This window comes from Schistocerca gregaria, chromosome 9, assembly GCF_023897955.1.
Source record: "Schistocerca gregaria isolate iqSchGreg1 chromosome 9, iqSchGreg1.2, whole genome shotgun sequence".
NCBI lineage: Eukaryota > Metazoa > Arthropoda > Insecta > Orthoptera > Acrididae > Schistocerca > Schistocerca gregaria.
In genome coordinates, this window is record NC_064928.1 from 241,063,825 (window position 1) to 241,085,517 (window position 21,693).

The 21,693-nt window shown below is 45.4% G+C and overlaps 2 protein-coding genes across 3 annotated transcripts in view; one reads left to right on the forward strand and one right to left on the reverse strand.

The window, feature by feature from the left end:
- LOC126292185 (serine/threonine/tyrosine-interacting protein-like) overlaps positions 1–709 on the reverse strand; it is a 92,299-nt gene extending 91,590 nt beyond the window's left edge. Inside the window, exon 1 of the mRNA XM_049986025.1 lies at positions 602–709. Within this exon, the coding sequence (XP_049841982.1) occupies positions 602–637 (36 nt within the window). The 5' untranslated portion in view covers positions 638–709. The remainder of the gene's footprint in view (positions 1–601) is intronic.
- Positions 710–945: 236 nt separating this feature from the next.
- Positions 946–21,693, forward strand: part of LOC126292182 (ubiquitin carboxyl-terminal hydrolase calypso) — a 163,817-nt gene continuing 143,069 nt past the window's right edge. Inside the window, exons 1-2 of one of the 2 annotated variants that reach the window (XM_049986023.1) lie at positions 946–1,121; positions 1,436–1,650. In XM_049986023.1, coding sequence (XP_049841980.1) covers positions 1,064–1,121; positions 1,436–1,650 — 273 coding nt within the window. In that variant the 5' untranslated portion in view covers positions 946–1,063. The remainder of the gene's footprint in view (positions 1,122–1,435; positions 1,651–21,693) is intronic. The other variant, XM_049986022.1, reaches the window with a different exon arrangement.

A 21,693-nucleotide genomic window follows, 5' to 3' on the forward strand; every position in this document is an offset into this window, starting at 1 on the left:
TCTGTGGGTGACTATCACAGAGATATTTAAGGGAGTAAACTGGCACTCTTGAAGACAGATGTAAACTATTCTGAGAAAATCACTTAAATGTTTCTAGAACCAGTTTTAAGTCATAACTCTAGGAATATACTACAGCCACCTACATATCGCTCACGTGGGGATCGTGAGGCTAAAACTAAAGTAATTAGTGCACGCACAGTGGTATTCAAACAATCATTCTTCTCGCGCGCCATACGTAAATGGGACAAGGAGAAACTCTAATAACTGGTATAATGGAACGTATCCTCACGCCCCTCACGATGGTTTGCTGTGTATAGATGTTGATGTAAGAATGGGGGGGGGGGGGGGGGGCGTGTTCCAATGTCACATTCTATTACAATACGGAACAGACGGCTGGACTGCAAAAACAGCAACACTATTACAGATTAAATTTAAGCATAACATATTTTCATTCTGTTTTGTGTTCTTGTCACTAATGTTTGTGTTGTATAAACAAACTTTGCGCAACTTTACAGCATGTTCGCTCATAAACAAAAGGGAAATCTGTTTCAATGAGGGCTGTTCTAAACGGAAATTTTTCAAGCAATATTTACGTACGTACCCATTCTTCGATAATCGGCTGATTCCCTACGTCCATCGTTCCCTCACATTAAGCAACAAGCCACGAAAGTCAAATTCTTAATTTAATACATACGTTACACATATTTCCCATTAGAATTATCTGGACTCAGAGATACAACTCTGCAAAGATATCCGTAGTGGCAATTAACCGTTAAGTCCCCCAAAAAAGTTACAGGGAAGCCAGATGATAATTAATAATAACAATTCGTTTTAAATGTAGCACAAATTCGTAAAACAAAACCGAAAAACAAAGCCATAATACAAATTTTAAAATAAATGCGGAATATGACGCAGTTGTATGTTGGGCATTGTTGACTAATCTTTGCTGATACGTAGAACGCGTAGGAGACGGTCAAAGAATGAAAAATATGTATTTTAACCCAGTTTATTATTGCAAGAGAATTAAAATAAAATGGAAGTAATGTAAAACGACTTGACAAGGATGCCAGTAGATATAAACAGATTGACTGAAGGGTGGCTGGAACTGGAAAGTGACCCCGGTAAGGTTGTGTTTACGTTGTCGAATGTTTACTATTACAAGCCTTCTGTATGATGCTGTCGGTTTGTTTAGCTTCTGAATATGTAATAAGGTGAATGACAGGACCTAGATGTTGTGTTAATCGTTCCTGTCAACAAACGTAAAGTTTTCTAGCTTTATGAATAAGTGTATTTACGTCCATAACGTTCTATTTTGTTGGAAATGCCAATTTTCCCCCAGACCCATTCAGACTTATGGTTTAGTTTGGCAAACACAGTCATAATTGTCGTAATTAGTGTATTGTTAACAGTTTCTTTTATTGTTTTATCTTCACAGGATTGTTTACACTACTTTTGGAAGACTTTGGAGTAAAAGGAGTACAAGTTGAGGAGATTTATGATTTGCAGAAATCGCTCGAAGGACCTGTATATGGTTTTATATTTTTGTTTCGATGGATTGAAGAACGTCGTTCACGGAGAAAAATTGTTGATGAGATAGACAGCTTTGTCAAGGATGAAGAAGTTGTCAACAACATTTTCTTTGCGCAACAGGTATGTTAGTATGATTCATGATAAGCAATCACACACAACTTGTGCTTTTGGCTGCCTGCAACCGTTAGGCCTATTGTAGTATTTAGTTTTCTTCCACCACATTACCAAATGAAGACGACATATTTATTGTTTTTGTGGATTATTTGTAATATTTTAGCTTATATCGCAGGTTGCCCCCTTTCTTTCGTCGGTCTCATGAACTTCTTCAAATAACATATATAAATTTGACACAGTTTTTCTTTAGCCAATATCTGATGATGTGGTATGTTCACTGGTTAGGCATTAAGAAAGATGATGAATGGTACGTTTAACTATAATGCGATTTGCCTTACTCCCCAAAAAGTCTACAGTTATATCTGTACATTTTCAGCTAAGTAAATAATCTGAAAACCACTGTGATGTGCAGGAAAGAAGTTACTTAGCATCATTACACATATTAGGTTTTCTTTTCCCATTCGATTATCATTGGGAGTGCATGAAGAATTACTGCTTAAATTCCTCTGAACCTACTAATCTACTCATCATGGTCCTTACTATTAAATGGAAAAAAGATTTAGCTTTTCATTTGATGGTCGTGCTGGTGCAGACTGCACTTGGACCTGGTACATGACTGAGGACTCTAGTTTTCCATTGCACTTATGGCACTCTCTACAGCTTTTCTTTGATAAATGCATGGCCCCATTGCTTACTTCAACCTGCCACCACTTTTCCAAATTTTTCGGAAATGTAGATCATGCAGGGAAGCTCACTCAGTATGGTATACATTCCACCTTTGTGTCTCACCTTAGCACCCTTTCTTTCCAATAGAGAAGTACGCTGAAAACCTAGCATGGTAGCCATCCTGTTGTGGAGAGGCCCGTCATGGTTTTCCATCAAGACCTCCTCTTGCAGTCTGACAGTGAACGTTGTGCCAGCTTGGAGTGTCGGGGTGTTCACTTTGTCATGTCCGTAGGGGGCCAAAGGACAGTAGGGTTGCTGTCAGGCCTTCATCTTGGCCTCTGAGAGCAATTTTTTGCCTAAAAAAGTCAAGGTGATTGTATACCAATGTGACGTGAAACAGTGTGTTTCCCCCCACGTGGCGCATCAGATGCGTGAAGTTCAGGCATGTCTTTATGTTTATGTTGCAGTACCAGCCTATAATATACTGATTGTGGACAACTATTGCAAGTGAATCTTCCTTGCACCAAATATGCTGGGTTGTTGGGTGGAGCTTGCACATATGTCCTGGTAGCAGCACATAATGTACCTCCTTGGTCGCTTCACACCCTTACAGTGTACCGACAGCATGATTCTCCAGTGGAACTGTAGTGGTTTTTTCCATCTCCTGATTGAGTTACATCATGAACGTATTATCTGCATTGATTTCTGATCTCTCCCATATTTCCTAATCTTGGGTGACTTCAATGCCTATTATCCCATATGGGTGGAACCTCAATCGCTGGCCATGGTAAAAACAGTTAAAACTTTCTGGCAGATCTCTACCTCTGTCTCTTGAATACTGGTGCCCCCTACACTTTAGTGTGGCACATCGAACTTAATCGGCCATTGATCTCTCTATTTGCAGCCCTGGTCTTCTTCCATCCATCCACAAGAAAGTCCACGATGACCTGTGTGGTAGTGACTACATCCCGATCTTCCTGTCCCTCCCTCAGTGTCACTCCCCTAGCCCTAGGTGGGCTCTTAACATTGCTGATTGGGATTCTTTCATCACCACTATCATTCTTAACTGCCTGCTATGTGGAGGTATTCATGCAGCTGTTCAGAATGCAACAGCAGCTGACTTAGTGGTTCCCTATTGTTCGGGATTTCCCCCCACCCCGTCCCCCCACCCCTCTTCATCAGTAGATAATACCTTGGCGGACCTCAGTAACCACCAAGGCCTTAAGAGATCACAGGCGGGCTCTTCAATGCCATACTGAGTAAAGTAGCGCAGTGGTTAGCACGCTGAACTTGCATTCAGTAGGATGACAGTTCAAACCCGCAACTATCCAGCCTTTCTTCCCCATCCTTGACACAAACTGAGCTTGTGTTCCCCCTGTAATGACCTTTATGTCAACAGGACATTGAACCCAATATTCCTTCCTCCCAAAGCTGTTAAGTGGCATCTGCCGATGGAGTACCTCATTGCCTTTAAACAGCTCTGTGCTCCGGTCTGCCACTTAATAAAAGAATGGAAGCAATAATGCAGGGAACAGTACATGCATTATGCTTGAGCCTCTGCACCTGAGAATTATGAACCTGCCATACCTGTGCTCAAAGAGCAGATGGAGCAAATCCACTTATATCTCACTACACAGAACTTGGAGCTCTGTAATGCTCCATTCAGTGAGTGGGAATTATTCATAGCCCTTTGATCTGATGCAGCCCCAGGGCTACACCGCATCAACAGCCAAATGCTCAAACACTTATTGATGGATTGTCAATCTCACCTCCTTACCATCTTCATAACCGTATCTGGAGCAAGGGTGAATTCCCATCTCAGTGGCGAGATAACATCATCGTTCTGGTGCTGAAACCTGGTAAGCAACCCCTAGAGGTGGATAGCTGTTGCCCAATTAGTTTCACCAAAGTTCTCTGTAAGTTGCTCAAGCGTTTGGTGAGCCATCGGCTCTGTTGGCTCCTTGATTCTTGGGATGTTCTGGCACTCTCCCAGGGCAGTTTTTGCCAAGACTGTTTCTCTGCTGATAATTTGATTTGGTTGGAGTCCGTTATTTGGACAGCTTTTGACTAGATCTTAGTACCTTATTGCTTACTTCTTTGATCTACGGTGTCCGGGTATCGGCTTCTGATTTTGGTCCAGAAGTTCTTGCACATGGTACTTTCTGGATCAAGTTAAGTTGGTGCTTTCCAGAGTACATTCACCATGCTTCCCCCGTATGCAAGAGAATGGGGTCGTGCAGGGCTCCGTTTTGAGCCTCCCTTTCTTTTTAGTGGTTATCAGCAATCTCAACATCATCTGTGGGGTCTTCAGTACCCTGTTCTTGGTATGCCAACAATTTTTGTTTTTAATGTTGCTTCTCTAGTGTGAGTTTTGCTGAACACTACACCATTTGAAAGATGCAGTCGTGGGTGCTCATCTGTGGCTTTAAGTTTTCAGCTGCCAAGTGGCATGCACTTCTTTTGACCTCTTACTATTTGTCCACAACCAGTCCTTTACCTTGACAACCAATTACCAGTAATTTATGTGGTGGGGTCTTATCGTGTTTGTGACTGGCCTTCGATGTCTAGTTGACGTGGGTTCCCCACCTTTGCCGACTTAAGCAAATGTGCACTCTTAATACACTTCTGTGCCTCAGTAACACCAGCTGGGGTGAAGACTGCACTATACTTCTTCAATTTTACAGAACCCTGATCCTGCCCTACCTTCATTGTGGGACTCTGGCAAGTGGTTTGGCATCACCCTCACCATTGCAATCACTGGATCTGATAGACCACTCTTGGGTCCGAGTTGCAACAGGAGCCTTTCAAAAGAGCCCTGTGGACAGCCTACTCGCAAGGCTCAGGTTCCTCCACTACATATTGTGTGCTGACAACTACTATGCAGTTATACTCTACACATTCACAGCTCCCCTAACCATCTAATCTAATGTGTTCGTTTTGCTAATAGGGAGATCCACCTATCACAACAGAGACCCAGAACTGGGGGTCACAACGAATTTTGACTGTAATGTCTATGGTCCGAACTTCAACTTTCCCCACAGTAACCTCTTGTCAGGAAGCAACTGAATACTCCCCCACGGTGTGCACCCCGACCACAGATCAGTCTCGATTTATTCTTCGGATCTAAAGATTCAGTCGAGCCCATGGGTTTTTGTTGCCTATTGCCGGCTGTCCTCGATGTATTACCTTGTCGGGAACTGTTATACTCCGATGGCTTGACGGTCTGTGGGCGAATCGGTTTGGTCTACACACATACGTGATGCAGTGAACTACTGGATGCATCGTCTTCACTGCAGAATCAGTGGCTATCGAACGGCCTTTATCTATGCTCGTTCTTGTGCTAGTGAGGTGATTCCGACCTGCAGCAACTCCCTGAGCAGTCTTCAGCCTATAGACCAGTACTATCCTCTTCACCTGTCAGATGTGACTATCTGGGATCTCCTTTCTGGCCTCCATTGAGGTGGTCGGCCGCTCTTCCTTGTTCGTATCCCTGGACGTGTCGGTATCTCAGGGAACGATCGTGCTGAATGGTCGGCAAAGTTGGCTACCGGGATACCACTTGTAAAATGGGGTCTCAGAACTGGACCTTCACTTGACCCCGAACCATCAGTTGTCGGAGGTCTGGATCTCGAAACGGTTCGCCCCTATTCCCCGAACAAACTGAAGGCAGTAAGGGATACCACGACCACACGGCAGTCTTTCCTTCGCACTTCTCACAGGGAATCTACTGTCCCTCGTCAGCTACGCATTGGCCGCAGTTGGCTGACCCAAAGCCACGTTCTCTGACGTGAGGATCCACGTTACTGCCGAGATGGTGCCCAGGACCCACCCTACTGCCGATATGCCTGTCTGACAGTGGCCCACATCCTACTAGACTGCCCAACTTTGGTTGCTTTGCAGTGATACCTTAAACATCCTGACATGCTACCTGTGGTGCTAGCGGAGAACACCAGAGCAGCTGACCCCATCTTACAGTTCATCCGTGAATGTGGTTTCTACTTGTCTGTGTGAGTTGGCACATGTGGCCTCATTGACAGCCCGAGAAGTCGGAGGGGATCCCTCGACACACGGGCCCGGAGGACCCACGGTGGTCCTAGTTCGGTGGTCTTGCATGGCTCCTATGTTCCCCATCGTTTTACTCTCTGTATTCTTATATGTAAGGCTTTTTTATCGTTTTGTCCTTCCTAAAATTCTATAGTGGGGTAACGGAGGGCGGGGTAGTGCTGGCCCGATGTAGGGGGTGCATCTCCTACCTCATACGCTACCCTGGGGACCTCCAACTGCATTCTGGGCAGAACATCTCGCCCACCTTACTCCCTCTCTCCTACTTCTAGTTGCTTTTATCTCTGTCTCATTGTATCTCGGTTGCAATCGTCCTTTCCTTGATTTGTCTCTTGTATCCTTCCTCTGAGTATTATTACTGGTTCTATATGTATGGGATGAAGGGATTGATGACCTCACAGTTTGGTCCCTTTAACTCCAAAAAACCACAGAACCAACCAGGTTTTATTTCTTCTTTCTAAATTTTAGTCCCATTTCCAAATGTCTCTATGGTTTCATTTACTGATGCTTAGTATAAAGATTGGATGTAACTTGGGTAGGCAACAACCTTGTCACACTCCATTCTCAGCTGCTGCTTCTCCTTTGTATCCTTTGGCTATTGCAATTGCGGGCTGGTGTTGTACCTTTCGATATGTGTATTTTATTGCCACCGTTGTCAGAATTTCAGTGTGTATTCCAGTCAACACTAAATCTACAAATGTTATAAACTTAGGTTTGCCTTTCTTCAGTCTATCTTCTACTGTAGGGTCAGTATTGTCTCAAATTCATTTATTCTTCTTGACACCAAACTAATCTTCAACCAGGTTGACTTTTACTATTGCTCTGTTTTTCTGTTGATAAATTGTGTTGATATTTTGCAACTGTGGCATATTAAAGATATCTTCTTTATTCATGGCAGAAGCCCCAAACAAAATAAATAGTGATGATAGATAATATGAAATGGACAAATTAAGCAACTTGCAATTCATGAACAAAGTAATTAAGACAGGAGGGTTTAAGTGTTACACAGAACACAAATGGATATAATCAGATTTTTACATGATACGGTAAAATATTTATACGAATTGTGACCAGTACATTGATACCATTGTTTGTAGCCAGAACCATTTCCAACCTCATGCATGAATCTGGACAAAGGTGTCACTTCATGGGATGACTAGAAGTTTATTCCTCCCTACATTCACATGGCGATGTCAAAGTTAGCGTAAGGAGGGCTATGCGTGAAGCATTCAGTGAATTTGAAAGTAAAATTATATGTACCGACTTATCAGAAAATCCTATGAAGTTCTGGTCTGCCGTTAAATCAGTAAGTGGATCGAAACAGCATATCCAGACACTCGGGGATGATGATGGCATTGAAACAGAGGATGACACACGTAAAGCTGAAATACTAAACACCTTTTTCCAAAGCTGTTTCATAGAGGAAGACCACACTGCAGTTCCTTCTCTAAATCCTCGCACAAATGAAAAAATGGCTGATATCGAAAAAAGTGTCCAAGGAATAGAAAAGCAACTGAAATCACTCAACAGAGGAAAGTCCATTGGACCTGATGGGATACCAGTTCGATTCTACTCAGAGTACTTGAAAGAACTTGCCCCCTTCTAACAGCCGTGTACCGCAAGTCTCTAGAGGAACGGAAGGTTCTAAATGATTGGAAAAGAGCACAGGTAGTCCCAGTTTTCAAGAAGGGTCATAGAGCAGATGTGCAAAACTATAGGCCTATATCTCTCACATCAATCTGTTTTAGAATTTTAGAACATGTTTTTTGCTCGTGTATCATGTCATTTCTGGAAACCCAGAATCTACTCTGTAGGAATCAACATTGATTCTGGAAACAGTGATCGTGTGAGACCCAACTCGCTTTAATTGTTCATGAAACCTAGAAAATATTAGATACAGGCTCCCAGGTAGATGCCATTTTCCTTGACTTCCGGAAGGCATTCGATACAGTTCCGCACTGTCGTCTGATAAACAAAGTAAGAGCCTACGGAATATCAGACCAGATGTGTGGCTGGATTGAAGAGTTTTTAGCAAACAGAACACAGCATGTTGTTCTCAATGGAGAGACGTCTATAGACGTTAAAGTAACTTCTTGCATACCACAGGGGAGTGTTATGGGACCATTGCTTTTCGTATATGACCTAGTAGATAGTGTCGGAAGTTCCATGCGGCTTTTCCCGGATGATGCTGTAGCATACAGAGAAGTTACAGCATTAGAAAATTGCAGCGAAATGCAGGAAGATCTGCTGCAGATAGGCACTTGATGCAGGGAGTGGCAACTGACCCTTAACATAGATAAATGTAATGTATTGCGAATACGTAGAAAGAAGGATCATTTATTGTACGATTATATGATAGCGGAACAAACACTGTTAGCAGTTACTTCTGTAAAATATCTGGGAGTATGTGTACGGAACGATTTGAAGTGGAATGATCATATAAAATTAATTGTTGGTAAGGCGGGTGCTAGGTTGAGATTCATTGGGAGAGTCCTTAGAAAATGTAGTCCATCAACAAAGGAGGTGGCTTACAAAACACTCGTTCGACCTATACTTGAGTATTGCTCATCAATATGGGATCCGTACCAGATCGGGTTGAAGGAGGAGGTAGAGAAGATCCAAAGAAGAGCGGGACGTTTCGTCACAGGGTTATTTGGTAACCGTGATAGTGTTACGGAGATGTTTAGTAAACTCAAGTGGCAGTCTCTGCAAGAGAGGCGCTCTGCATCGCGATGTAGCTTGCTGTCCAGGTTTTGAGAGGGGGCGTTTCTGGATGAGGTATCGAATATATTGCTTCCCCCTACTTATACCTCCCGAGGAGATCACAAATGTAAAATTAGAGAGATTTGATTGTGCACGGAGGTTTTCTGGCAGTCGTTCTTCCCGCGAACCATACGCGATTGGAACAGGAAAGGGAGGTAATGACAGTGGCACGTAAAGTGCCTACTGCAACACACTGTTGGGTGGCTTGCAGAGTATAAATGTAGATGTAGATGGTGAGTCTCCATCTTGCAAAATGCCCGATTTCTTGAAGTAGCCCTTGGATCTTGCAATACCTGTAAGCAATCTATTTTAAGGATTTTATCATACACCATCCCTCTTCGCGGTCAGGTGGAAAGTTTCAATTTTGATATGTTCCTGATGATTTATGTTACATCTGTTTCCCTAATTCGGCTAAAGTTATTCACTGGATCCTCTCACCCTGAAGCCTTGGTTGTGATGACAGACTGATCTGTAGCATAGCACAAGGTCTAGGTTAAGTTGGAAAGTGATAATTTGTGTATGAGTTGTCAAAGCCAACAAAAGTAAAGCAGAATATCTCGTTGTGGAAACTTATTGACCAGTAGCAAAGACTAACGTTTATGTCTGTGCCATGTTGAAAAATGAAGAGGGGTCCCATAGTTCAGCCGAGGCTTCTCTTGCATCTGAATGAAGTGGAACATTTCTTGAATTTCAGCCCAGTTGATGGGATTAGACTGCAGCTTTCATTCAGGGCAGTTTTGATGCCCCCCCTCCCCCTCTTTGCCTTTAAATATGTCTGCTTGTGTCTGTGTATGTGCGGATGGATATGTGTGTGTGTGCGAGTGTACACCTGTCCTTTTTTTCCCCTAAGGGAAGTCTTTCCGCTCCCGGGATTGGGATGACTCCTTACCCTCTCCCTTAAAACCCACATCCTTTCATTTTTCCCTCTCCTTCCCTCTTTCCTGACGAAGCAACTGCCAGTTGCGAAAGCTCGTAATTCTGTGTGTGTGTGTTTGTGTGTTTTGTTCATGTGCCTGTCTGCCGGCGCTTTCCCGCTTGGTAAGTCTTGGAATCTTTGTTTTTAATATAAGATTTGTGCCACGCAGAAATAGCCCATTCAACAGCAGATCAGCAGAACGCTAGGGTGTATGTCACTGCCTGAGGTTGGACATCTTGTCCGGATCCTTTTTCCGAACGTGTCTGAAAGCATTTTCAGAGCATTAGTGATGTTTTATTCCACAGTTCTGGAAGTTTTTACTCTGAGTTGCCGGTACAAAGTTGACCACATATAGGACTCTTTCTGTGAGGTGGGAGTGGTTGGTCATTGGTATGTATTTTCAACATTGTTGGTACTAGACCACTGCTTCGCGGAAGACTGTTCTTCCATATTATCCACATATTTTTGCTGGCCTGGAAATTTGTTTCTGCAGCAGGTGGCATTAATTTGTGTAAGCTCGAAGATGGTAAGTGTTCCTTTAAACTATCTGCTCTTGTATAATGTCACACGTCAGACAGAGTACCAGACATCACTCCAGTAGTATCACCACATTGAAATAATCTTCTATGTGCTGTGTCAGATTAAGACTCTGTGTACAACATTTCTTTCCTTGCTCAAATCCTGAATTCTGTCGATTAGAAGAGGTTCGACAACTGGTGTTACACGATTCAGACGCTTCTGCAGCCTCTAAGACCCGAGTGATGCATTTATGTCGTCGTCAAACGGTCCACCTCCATCAAGAGCCAATGAAATCCTTCATATTGAGGAGACGCATTGCTTCCTTGACACGCTGTTTGATGCTCAGCTCACTTGGACACCTTATCTTCTCGATGTTAAACAACAGTGCTGGCGGCGCCTCAACATCCTTCGCAGCCTTAGCCACACTGTTTCCATCTTCTGCACTCCCCTCCCTGAGACGGCGTCCTAGGTCGGGCCTCCCGATCGCAGTCCGTGTTAGTTCCCTTCTCTCGTCACTCAAGTCCTTTCCCCTTCCTCCATCCTTCCGGCCCTCTTCTTCCACCCCTCCTTGGTCTTTCCCTCGCTTGCGGCTTTGCTTGGATTTGTCCTGCGACTCCAAGTCCTCTGTCCCACCTGCCAATCTTCGTCAACAATTCCTGGCTCTTCTTGCCTCGTTTCGCGATGCAGATGCAGTCTACACCGATGGCTGTGTGGTCGATAGACGCACTAGGTTCGGTTTCATTCACGGCGACTACGTTTAGCAGCATTCCCTGCCTTGTGGGAGCAGTGTTTTCACTGCAGAGCTGGTTGCTCTTTATCATGCACTCGCTCACCTTTCCTCCTGTGGTGAGGAGTCATTTGTCATATGCAGTGACTCCCTGAGTGGATTGCAAGCACTCAATCCGTGTTTTTCTCTGGGCCCTTTGGTGCGCGGTATTCAAGGTACTGTTTTTGCTCTCGCCGAGTGTGGTTGTTCAGCGATGTTTGTGTGGATCCTGGGCATTCCTGGCATTCCAGGAAACGGACATGTCGGTCGGGTGGCCAAGCAGGCCACCACCACTTCGCCCCCCCCCCCCCCCCCCCCTGGAGCTTGGTCTCGTGGAAAGAGACCTCGGGTCAGCCCTACATCGCTAGGTCCGCAATGTCTGGAGCTCTGAATGGTCTGTCTTTTACATGCCAAATAAGCTCCGCGTGGTCAAGTCGTCCACAACCGTATGGAACTCGTCCTTGAAGGCCACGCATAGGGACTCAGTTGTTCTCTGCTGTCTCTGAATACGCAGTTGACACGGGGTCAGGGGTAAAATACAGGGAGCGTAAGGCTATTTACAATTTGTACAAAAAGCAGATGGCAGTTATAAGAGTCGAGGGACATGAAAGGGAAGCAGTGGTTGGGAAGGGAGTGAGACATGGTTGTAGCCTCTCCCCGGTGCTATTCAATCTGTATATTGAGCAAGCAGTAAAGGAAACAAAAGAAAAGTATGCAGTAGGTATTAAAATCCATGGAGAAGAAATAAAAACTTTGAGGTTCGCTGATGACATTGTAATTCTGTCAGATACAGCAAAGGACGTGGAAGAGCAGTTGAACGGAGTGGACAATGTCTTGAAAGGAGGGTGTAAGATGAACATCAACAAAAGCAAAACGAGGATAATGGAATGTAGTCGAATGAAGTCGGGTGATGCTGAGGGAATTAGACTAGGAAATGAGACACTTAAAGTAGTAAAGGAGTTTCGCTAATTAGGGAGTAAAATAAATGATGATGGTCGAAGTAGAGAGAATATAAAATGTAGACTGGCAATAGCAAGGAAAGCGTTTCTGAAGAAGAGAAATTTGTTAACATCGAGTATAGATTTAAGTGTCAGGAAGTCGTTTCTGAAAGTATTTGTATGGAGTGTAGCCATGTATGGAAGTGAAACATGGATGATAAATAGTTTAGACAAGAAGAGAATAGAAGCTTTTGAAATGTGGTGCTACAGAAGAATGCTGAAGATTAGATTTGTAGATCACATAACTAATGAGGAGGTATTGAATAGGATTGGGGAGAAGTTAAGTTTGTGGCACAACTTGACCAGAAGAAGGGATCGGTTGGTAGGACATGTTCTGAGGCATCAAGGGATCACCAATTTAGTATTGGAGGGCACCGTGGAGGGTAAAAATCGTAGAGGAAGACCAAGAGATGAGTACAGTAATCAGATTCAGAAGGATGTAGGTTGCAGTAGGTACTGGGAGGTGAAGAAACTTGCACAGGATAGAGTAGCATGGTGGGCTGCATCAAACCAGTCTCAGGACTGAAGACCACAACAACAACAACAACAACAACAACAACAACAACGCTTTTACTGTATAGGCCTTTTACAAGTATGTCTGTTTGGAACTGGTTACTGATGACGTTGATGTTTAGCCCCCATCAAATCCCAAAACCAACCAACCAACTGCCACCTGCAGAAATGTAATTAGTTTGACACACATATTTATTTTGACAAAAAAAACTTGTTGTGGACCGCAAATAGTAATTACTTTACAAATCAGTATCACTGTTAAAATAAAATAATGGTGTTCCCATTGTTAATAAATCAAGCTGTCATGTTCATTACCAGGGATTCAATTGCAAATGCTAAAGTTGTTGGCACACGAACTGTGCATCCCTATGTCGAGCATTGAGCGTGTCGAATTTCTGACGTCAGAGCTTGGAATAGTATGTTGTGGTGTCTTTCTGAATGTGCAGGGCAAGAGATAGCATGTCAGATTCTCTGCACGTGCATTTGAATGTTGACCATTGAGATGGCAGAACACCACTACGTCACACCCACGCCATCTCCCTGCAGTGCAGATTTGTGAGGCACCATATTGGCTTTACTTGAAGCTCATATGTATACAGGGTGGTCCATTGATCGTGACCAGGCCAAATATCTCACGAAATAAGCGTCAAACGAAAAAACTACGCAGAACGAAACATGTCTAGTTTGAAGGGGGAGACCAGATGGCGCTATGGTTGGCCCACTAAATGGCGCTGCCATAGGTCAAACGGATATCAGCTGGTTTTTTAAAAATAGGAACCCCCGCTTTTATTACACATTTGTGTAGTACGTAACGAAATATGAACGTTTTAGTTGGACCACTTTTTTTGCTTTGTGATAGATGGCGCTGTAATAGTCACTAACATATGGCTCACAATTTTAGACATACAGTTGGTAAAAGGCTTGTTTTTAAATTAAAATACAGAATGTAGGTACGTTTGAACATTTTATTTCGGTTGTTCCAAAGTAATACATGTACCTTTGTGAACTTATCATTTCTGAGATCGCATGCTGTTACAGCGTGATTACCTGTAAATACCACATTAATGCAATAAATGCTCAAAATGATGTACGTCAACCTCAATGCATTTGGCAATACGTGTAATGACATTTCTCTCAACAGCGAGTAGTCTGTCTTCCATGATGTTCGCACATGCATTGACAATGTGCTGACTCATGTTATCAGGTGTTGTCGGTGGATCACGATAGCAAATATCCTTCAACTTTCCCCACATAAAGAAATTCGGGGATATCAGATACTGTTAACGTGCGTGCCAGGTATGGTGCTTCGATGACCAACCCACCTGTCATCAAATATGCTGTTCAATACCACTTCAACCACATGTGAGCTATGTGCCGGACATCCATCGCGTTAGAAGTACATCGTCATTCTGTCATGCAGCGAAACATATCGTGGTAACATCTGTAGAACATTACATAGGAAATCAGCATACATTGCACCATTTAGGTTGTCATTGATAAAATGGGAGCCAATTATCCTTCCTCCCATATTGCCGCACCATACATTAACCCACCAAGGTTGCTGATGTTCCACTTGTCGCAGCCATGGTGGATTTTCTGTTGTCCAATAGTGCATATTATGCCACTCTTGGTGAGTGACGCTTCGTTGCTAAATAGATCGCGTGCAAAAAATCTGTCATTGTCCTGTAATTTCTCTTGTGCCCAGTGGCAGAACTGTATACGACGTTCAAAGTCGTTGCCATGCAATTCCTGGTGCATAGAAATAAGGTACAGGTGCAATCGATGTTGATGTAGCATTCTCAACACCAACGTTTTTGAGATTCCCGATTCTCGCGCAATTAGTCAGCTACCGATGTGCGGATTAGCTGCGGCAGCAGCTAAAACACCTACTTGGACATCATCATTTATTGCAGGTCATGGTTAACATTTCACATGTGGCTGAACACTTCCTATGTCCTTAAATAATGTAACTATCTGGTGAACGGTGCGGACACTTGGATGTTGTCGTCCAGGATATCGTGCAGCATACATAGCACACACCCGTTGGGGATTTTCAACATATTATCCATATATCAACACAATATCGACCTTTCCACAATTGGTAAACGGTTTACTTTAACACAGGTAGTGTATCACAAAGCAAATACCGCCTGCACTGGTGGAATGTTACGTGATACTTATATGTTTGTGACTATTACAGCACCATCTATCACAAAGCAAAAAAAGTGATCCAACTAAAACATTCATATTTCTTTACATACTGCACGAATATCTAATAAAAAAAATGTGGGTTTAAAAGAACGCTGTCGATATCCATTTGACCTATGGCAGCGTCATCTAGCGGGCCAACCATAGCGCCATCTGTTTTCCCCTTTTAAGTTAGACGAGTTTCGTTCTTTCTAGTTTTTTCGTTTGACGCTTATTTCGTGAGATATTTGGCCCGGTCACTATCGATGGACCACCCTGTATATGCCGTTTCTGAGCACCAGAAAACTGAGGCGCTATCGAAAACCCGCCATTAATTGTATGATTCTTTGTAATGAAATTGTGTGTTACTGGTTCCTGTCCCAAAGCATCAAAAAATTTCTTTTCTATCCTTCGCATTTCAATAGGTTCTGATATGTTTTTATTAGTTTAATATAAGTATATACTATAATATTCAATGTTATGTAAGTATAAGATGTTTTTCCTTTTTTTTTTTTTTCCTTTTAAGTTTTGTAATTGAAATGTTGTAGAGATCCAGCACCTGAGTAGGGACAGTGATCAAATAAGACTGACATTAGGGTTTTACTAAAAAGTGAGAATGATGAAATAGTTTTTATCTTACGTAGAGAAATGTTGTAAATTTGTATTGCACTATTTGTAATGGAACTTCTATAACCCGATGTCCTTATTGACTTGACATGGTACTTTCCTTTGTGCCTTATAGTATTTTCACAGATATCGAAGTTTTTATTTATGAATATGGCAGACTGAACTACCTGACTAGCATGTGGACATGGGAGGAAAGTACATTTTAATAGAGCTAATATAAGAATTTTACAGCCATCCATTTTGTAAACAGTATGATTTACAAACCAGATACAGCTGACACTACAGCTGAAGTGCGTTGAAATCACCCGTACCACGTCGAGGACCAAGTACCGAATGTACAAATTGTGTCATTTCCGAGTTTTCGATAGCACGCTGAACTCGGCACGCTCAACATTGACGTTCAACAGCAGGGTTCGTGTGCTGATAGCTTAAAGACAACTGGAACTGGCCGGTATACTTCGACGGGAGTGTCGTGCTGTAACGTGTAATACACCAGTGACGTTCGGGCTGCCGATGTCGTGACTCGTTATGCGCCGGAGTCGAATGGCAGTGTGGATGCATCGTGCCCCTCACATTGAGGTTGCAGCTGGAATCGTATGTCTGGTGTACGAGCAGTGCCACCAAGAAGCTGAATTCCTCCTCTGACATTTTGAAGTGAAGTGTTTACACTCGAGAGTAAACTAGAAATTGTCAGTGTGTCCCCCATCTTGGGACGGACTCTCTCCTTATGTTCTGCAGAGCTTTCTCTCTGGGTTCGGGCATCACCTGAGTGACGAGCTCGTGTTCTTTGTGTGGCCAGTCAAATTATTTTGCAACTTCTTTCTTAACCATTTGGTACTGCCCAAACCTCCCACAACAGAAGCCCACTCACAACTGTTGAGAAAGTTATTTCTAGAATGCTTTCCCTTGCTCTGACAGTTACGTATCACCCATTTGCTTTCTCTCAGGCCTAACAATACGGGTTTAGGTGCACGACCGGCCCAACACTCGATCGAATATACGATAGAGACCAGGTGAACACCCTGTAGCTTTCCTCCGTGTGCAACTCTAATGTGCAGGGTTGCGTGCCACTCTACCGATGGGCGGCTACAGTATACGAGTAGCCAATGTGTTAAGATAGTTTTGTCTCCACCACCGGATGGCGTTCAGCGGGTTGCGGCCGTAACCCGGTGTCCCGTCAGTGTACATCTTGTATCCTGGCTGTAAAAGTTTTGTGACTGTGGAGTCTCACAGAGCTCGATCGGTATTCGGAAGTGTGTAATTTTATATGCTACTGGTTTGCCGGGCCTGTCATGAACTGGATTTGCTATCTGAATTTACCCTCATGCTGCTTTGGTCCACACGAGGTATTTTATTTTCCTCCTCCCCTCCAATAGCCGGGAGCTGTCGAAGTGAGTTCTCTGAGGCTCCGCACTAGGATTGAACTCTCTGGGGTTGAGGCTCCCCCGAGAGGAGGTACCGAAAAGAAAAGAGAGTTTCCTGTACCCTGGGAGCGTGGTAGAAGACGACAGGAGTGACAGTAAGGAGAGTAGCAAAAGGGGAAGGCGAGCACACGGATTCCTGCAGATTGTAAGAGTGAGGACGTGCGACCTGAAAGTGGGCAGTTGTTATGCCGATCGTACCGTGCTCCAGTACATGTCAGAACTGTGGGCAACAAAGAAAAGGCAGGTGGGTGGGACATGGGCTTGCAGGATGAAATTTCAGAGAAGCAGAGTAGTCTTACGGGAATGGACTGAGTGAATAAAGAATGAGTTGCTGAGAGAAAGAGAGTGAGAGTGAGTAGCCTGTGCAAGATAACATAGAGAAGATAAGATTAAGGTGGTATGATCATGTTAAAAGATCAGGAATTAATAGGCTCTCAGAATGAGAATAAGAGATGAGAGACCTCGAGAAGTGAAGTAATGTATGAACAATAGAGGAGAAAAAAATGGTTCAAATGGCTCTGAGCACTATGGGACTTAACATCTGAGGTCATCAGTCCCCTAGAACTTAGAACTATGTAAACCTAACAAACCTAAGGACATCACCCACATCCACGCCCGAGGCAGGATTTGAACCTGCAACCGTAGCAGTCGCGCAGTTCCGGACTAAAGTGCCTAGAACCGCTCGGACGCAGCGGCCGGCCAAGAGAGGAGAAGACAGAGTGGAGAGAGGGATATGACGGGAGGACGGAGAGGCTCATTTTCCATGCAGGCCCAGCCAGGGGCTGCAAGCTGTACAGTATTTCGGAAAATCTGTCATCGGCTACATGACCCTGGTTTTCTGTTAGGCTTTTAGTGCCTCCGATATACATTGTCTTTTAGTTTTGGTTAGTATAGCTCAATGTCAGATAGACTGTCAGTGAGAGAGCAACTTGAGTTGCTGCTGCTAATAAGGTGAGTACACCATTTGTTTGTTACATGGTTACTATTTTATTTCTGTAATTTCTTGTGTGTTCGAGTGCTTGCTAGGCACAACCTTTTATTTTAATAACAGTGTAGCAGCCCCCTGCGGGTTTGGGGATTAGAATAGGCCCGCAGTATTCCTGCCTGTCGTAAGAGGCGACTAAAAGGAGTCTCAAACTTTTCGGCCTTTTATGATGGTCCCCTGTTGGGTTTGACCTCCATCTCTCAAAATTTTCCGAAGAGCGAGCCGATTGGGGAAGGGCGCCTTACTTGGTGCATTGTGTCCATCTTGCGATCAGACCTTTCGCCAGCATATACACCGTTGAACTGCAGTCCTGTCTGCTCTCCATCTCTTGGGCATGACTCTTTTTTTGTGTGCAGATAACACCTTGCACTGTGCAGTGCCTCTTTCTGCACCGACGGCGACCATGGACCACATGTTACGTAACATCCAGCACGGTAGCCAGTCCGTTGTGGTGGGGCCACCATGTACCCTGTTGGTTGTAGCCCCCTGACAACACAGGGATCGCACTAATGATGCCTGCGCCATTAACTCCCCACGTATGCCAAGGAGTAGATACCTATCCTCCTGGGGTATCGGGACTCCCGGCAACGGCCATCCTGCCAGGTGGCTCTTGCCGTGGCTGGGTGGCGCCCGTGGGGAGGGCCCTTGGTCGGAGTAGGTGGCATCAGGGCGAATGACCCGTAATGAAGCGTGGTACATCGTCTCTCGCTGGTGGCCAGCCGCCAGCAGTCTCTAAGCGTTCTCGGGCTCAGTTTAACGCTCAGAAGTACAATCCGAAAACGTTCCCCTCCCTGGCCACACCGTGGGAGGAACGTAAGTCTCAGGATGGCAGTAGCCGTTATTCGCCACGCTTCTTAGTTTGTACGAGGGTTGATGGGGAGTCTTTTCTCTCCACAAAGCCTCAGTTCTTCGTTGAGCATTTAGAGGACAAGTTTGGGGAGGTGGAGGGCTTGTCAAAAATGCGCTCTGGGTCAGTCCTGATACAAACGGCATCCTCTGCCCAGTCACGACGGTTACTCGCTTGTGACAAGTTGGGGGATGTTGCCGTTACGATCACACCCCAGAACAGTTTAAATATGGTCCAGGGAGTTATTTACCATAGGGATCTTCTTTTGCAGTCTGATGAAGAGCTGCGCACCAATTTAGAGCGCCGAGGTGTACATTTCGTCCGGCGCGTTCATCGGGGTCCGAAGGAAAATCAGATTGCTACCGGTGCCTTCATCTTGGCCTTCGAAGGGGGTACATTACCGGAAAAAGTCAAGGTGATGGTCTACCGATGTGATGTTAAGCCCTATATCCCTGCCCCGATGCGGTGCTTTAAGTGCTGGAAGTTCGACCATATGTCTTCTCGCTGCACTTCCAACCTCACATGTCGAGATTGCGGACGCCCATCACATCCCAATACTCCATGTGCCCCGCCTCCCATCTGTGTCAACTGCGGGGGGCACCATTCACCTTCCTCGCCAGACTGCCGAATTTTCCAGATAGAGCGTAAAATCATGGAATACAAGACCCTGGACCGACTAAACTATACTGAGGCCAAGAGGAAATACGACCGACTCCATCCTGTGAGAATGACATCTTCCTACGCTGCTGCTACAACACCTGTGCTAGCCCCGTCTGTTTCTCCAATTGTGGCCGGATCGACGAGTAGTAAAACTCCTCCTGCCCCCTCGCCAGTGGGGGGCTCTACCCACCGGGTTGCTCCTGCGCAACCTACCTCAGGAGCAACACCATCCCACCCATCGGGGACGTCCGTCCCCACTTCTAAGCCGGAGAAGTGTCCAACTTCTTCGGCTTCTCGCAAGGGGTCCCTTGGGTCCTTCCCTTCCCAGGTTTCCGCCAGCAAGAAGCCTGACGACCAACAATGGCGTAAGTGCCCGCAATCAGCTGGTCGTAGGGCTTCACGATCCTCCTCCGTCCCGGAGACTGAATCGGTGAAGCCTTCCCAGCCGGTGCGACCCAAGGAACGGCGTGAGAAACCCAAGAAGAGCTCTCAGCCCAAGGAACTCCGGTGGCAGCAATCCCACCGCAACCTTCCAGCTCTGCGTCTGAGGATGCGGTGGAGATTCTGGCGTCCGCTGAGGACCTCGATCTCGGCGGTCCATCAGACGCCATGGAAAGCACTATCACAGGTGCTAAATCGGAGGCAGTAGGTGACCCAGCGGCGTAATCTCCCTTCCCAGACCCGTCAGGCCTTTCTCAGCCATGGACAAACCCATCCTCCAGTGAAACTGCAGCGGTTTCTTCCACCATCTAGCTGAGATCCGCCAACTTATCAGCCTTCACTCTTTCCTCTGCATTGCTCTGCAGGAAACTTGGTTTCCGGCAATGCGAACCCCCGCCCTCCGTGGCTATCGGGGTTATTATAAGAACCGGGCAGCTTATGAAAGGGTGTCTGGTGGCGTCTGCATTTATGTCCTGAACTCTCTTCACAGCGAGTCTGTACCTCTCCACACACCTTTAGAGGCTGTCGCTGTTCGGGTGTGGACGCCACAGGCTGTTACCGTCTGCAGTCTTTACCTTCCACCGGATGGTGATGTCGCGCAGAATGTCCTGGCTGCTCTGATAGCTCAATTGCCTCCACCTGTCCTGTTACTGGGCGACTTTAACGCACATAACCATCTGTGGGGTGGGTCAGTGGCAACAGGTCGAGGCGCCATCGTTGAGCACTTATTGGCGCAGCTCGATCTCTCGATCTTAAATGATGGTGCCTTCACACACTTCAGTGTGGCGCATGGCACATACTCCGCCATTGACCTTTCCATCTGTAGCCCTAGCCTCTTACCGTCTGTCCAATGGAGAGTGCATGACGACCTGTGTGGTAATGACCACTTTCCGATCTTTCTGTCACTGCTACAGCGTCAGTCTTCTGGGCGCCCTAGCAGATGGGCTATGAATCAGGCTGACTAGGACTTGTTCTCCTCCACTGCCGCTATTGAGCCTCTCTCTAATGATGCCATTGATGCAGTGGTTCAATCGGTCACCACCGGCATTGTTACTGCCGCTGAATCTGCCATTCCCCATTCTTCTGGGTCCCTTTGGCGGCGGACTGTGCCTTGGTGGTTGCCTGAGATCGCTGAAGCGATTAAAGCTCGCCGGCGGGCGCTCCAGCCTCACAAGCGACATCCCTCAATCGACCACCTTATCGCCTTCAAACGGCTGCGTGCGTGAGCCCGCTGCATTATCCACCAACGCAAGCAGGAGTGCTGGGAGTGGTATGCGTCCACCATTGGCCTCCATGTCACTCCATCGCAGGTCTGGGCCAAGATTCGCCACCTCTATGGCTATCAGACCCCTGTCAGTGTCCCTGCGCTCTCACTGAATGGAGCAGTTTGTACTGACTCTGACGTCATTGCAAACCGCTTGGCAGAGCACTTTGCTATGAATTCCGCTTCTGCCAACTACCCTAGGACTTCCGCTCCATTAAGGAGCGGATAGAACGTCGGAGTCTTTCTTTTCGCACTCACCATCCTGAATTGTACAATGTTCCATTCAGTGAGTGGGAATTTCGAAGTGCCCTCGCCGCTTGTCCTGATACCGCTCCTGGGCAAGATAGCATCCACTCTCAGATGCTGAAACACCTTTCAGTGGACTGCCAGCCACGCCTCCTCGATCTTTAC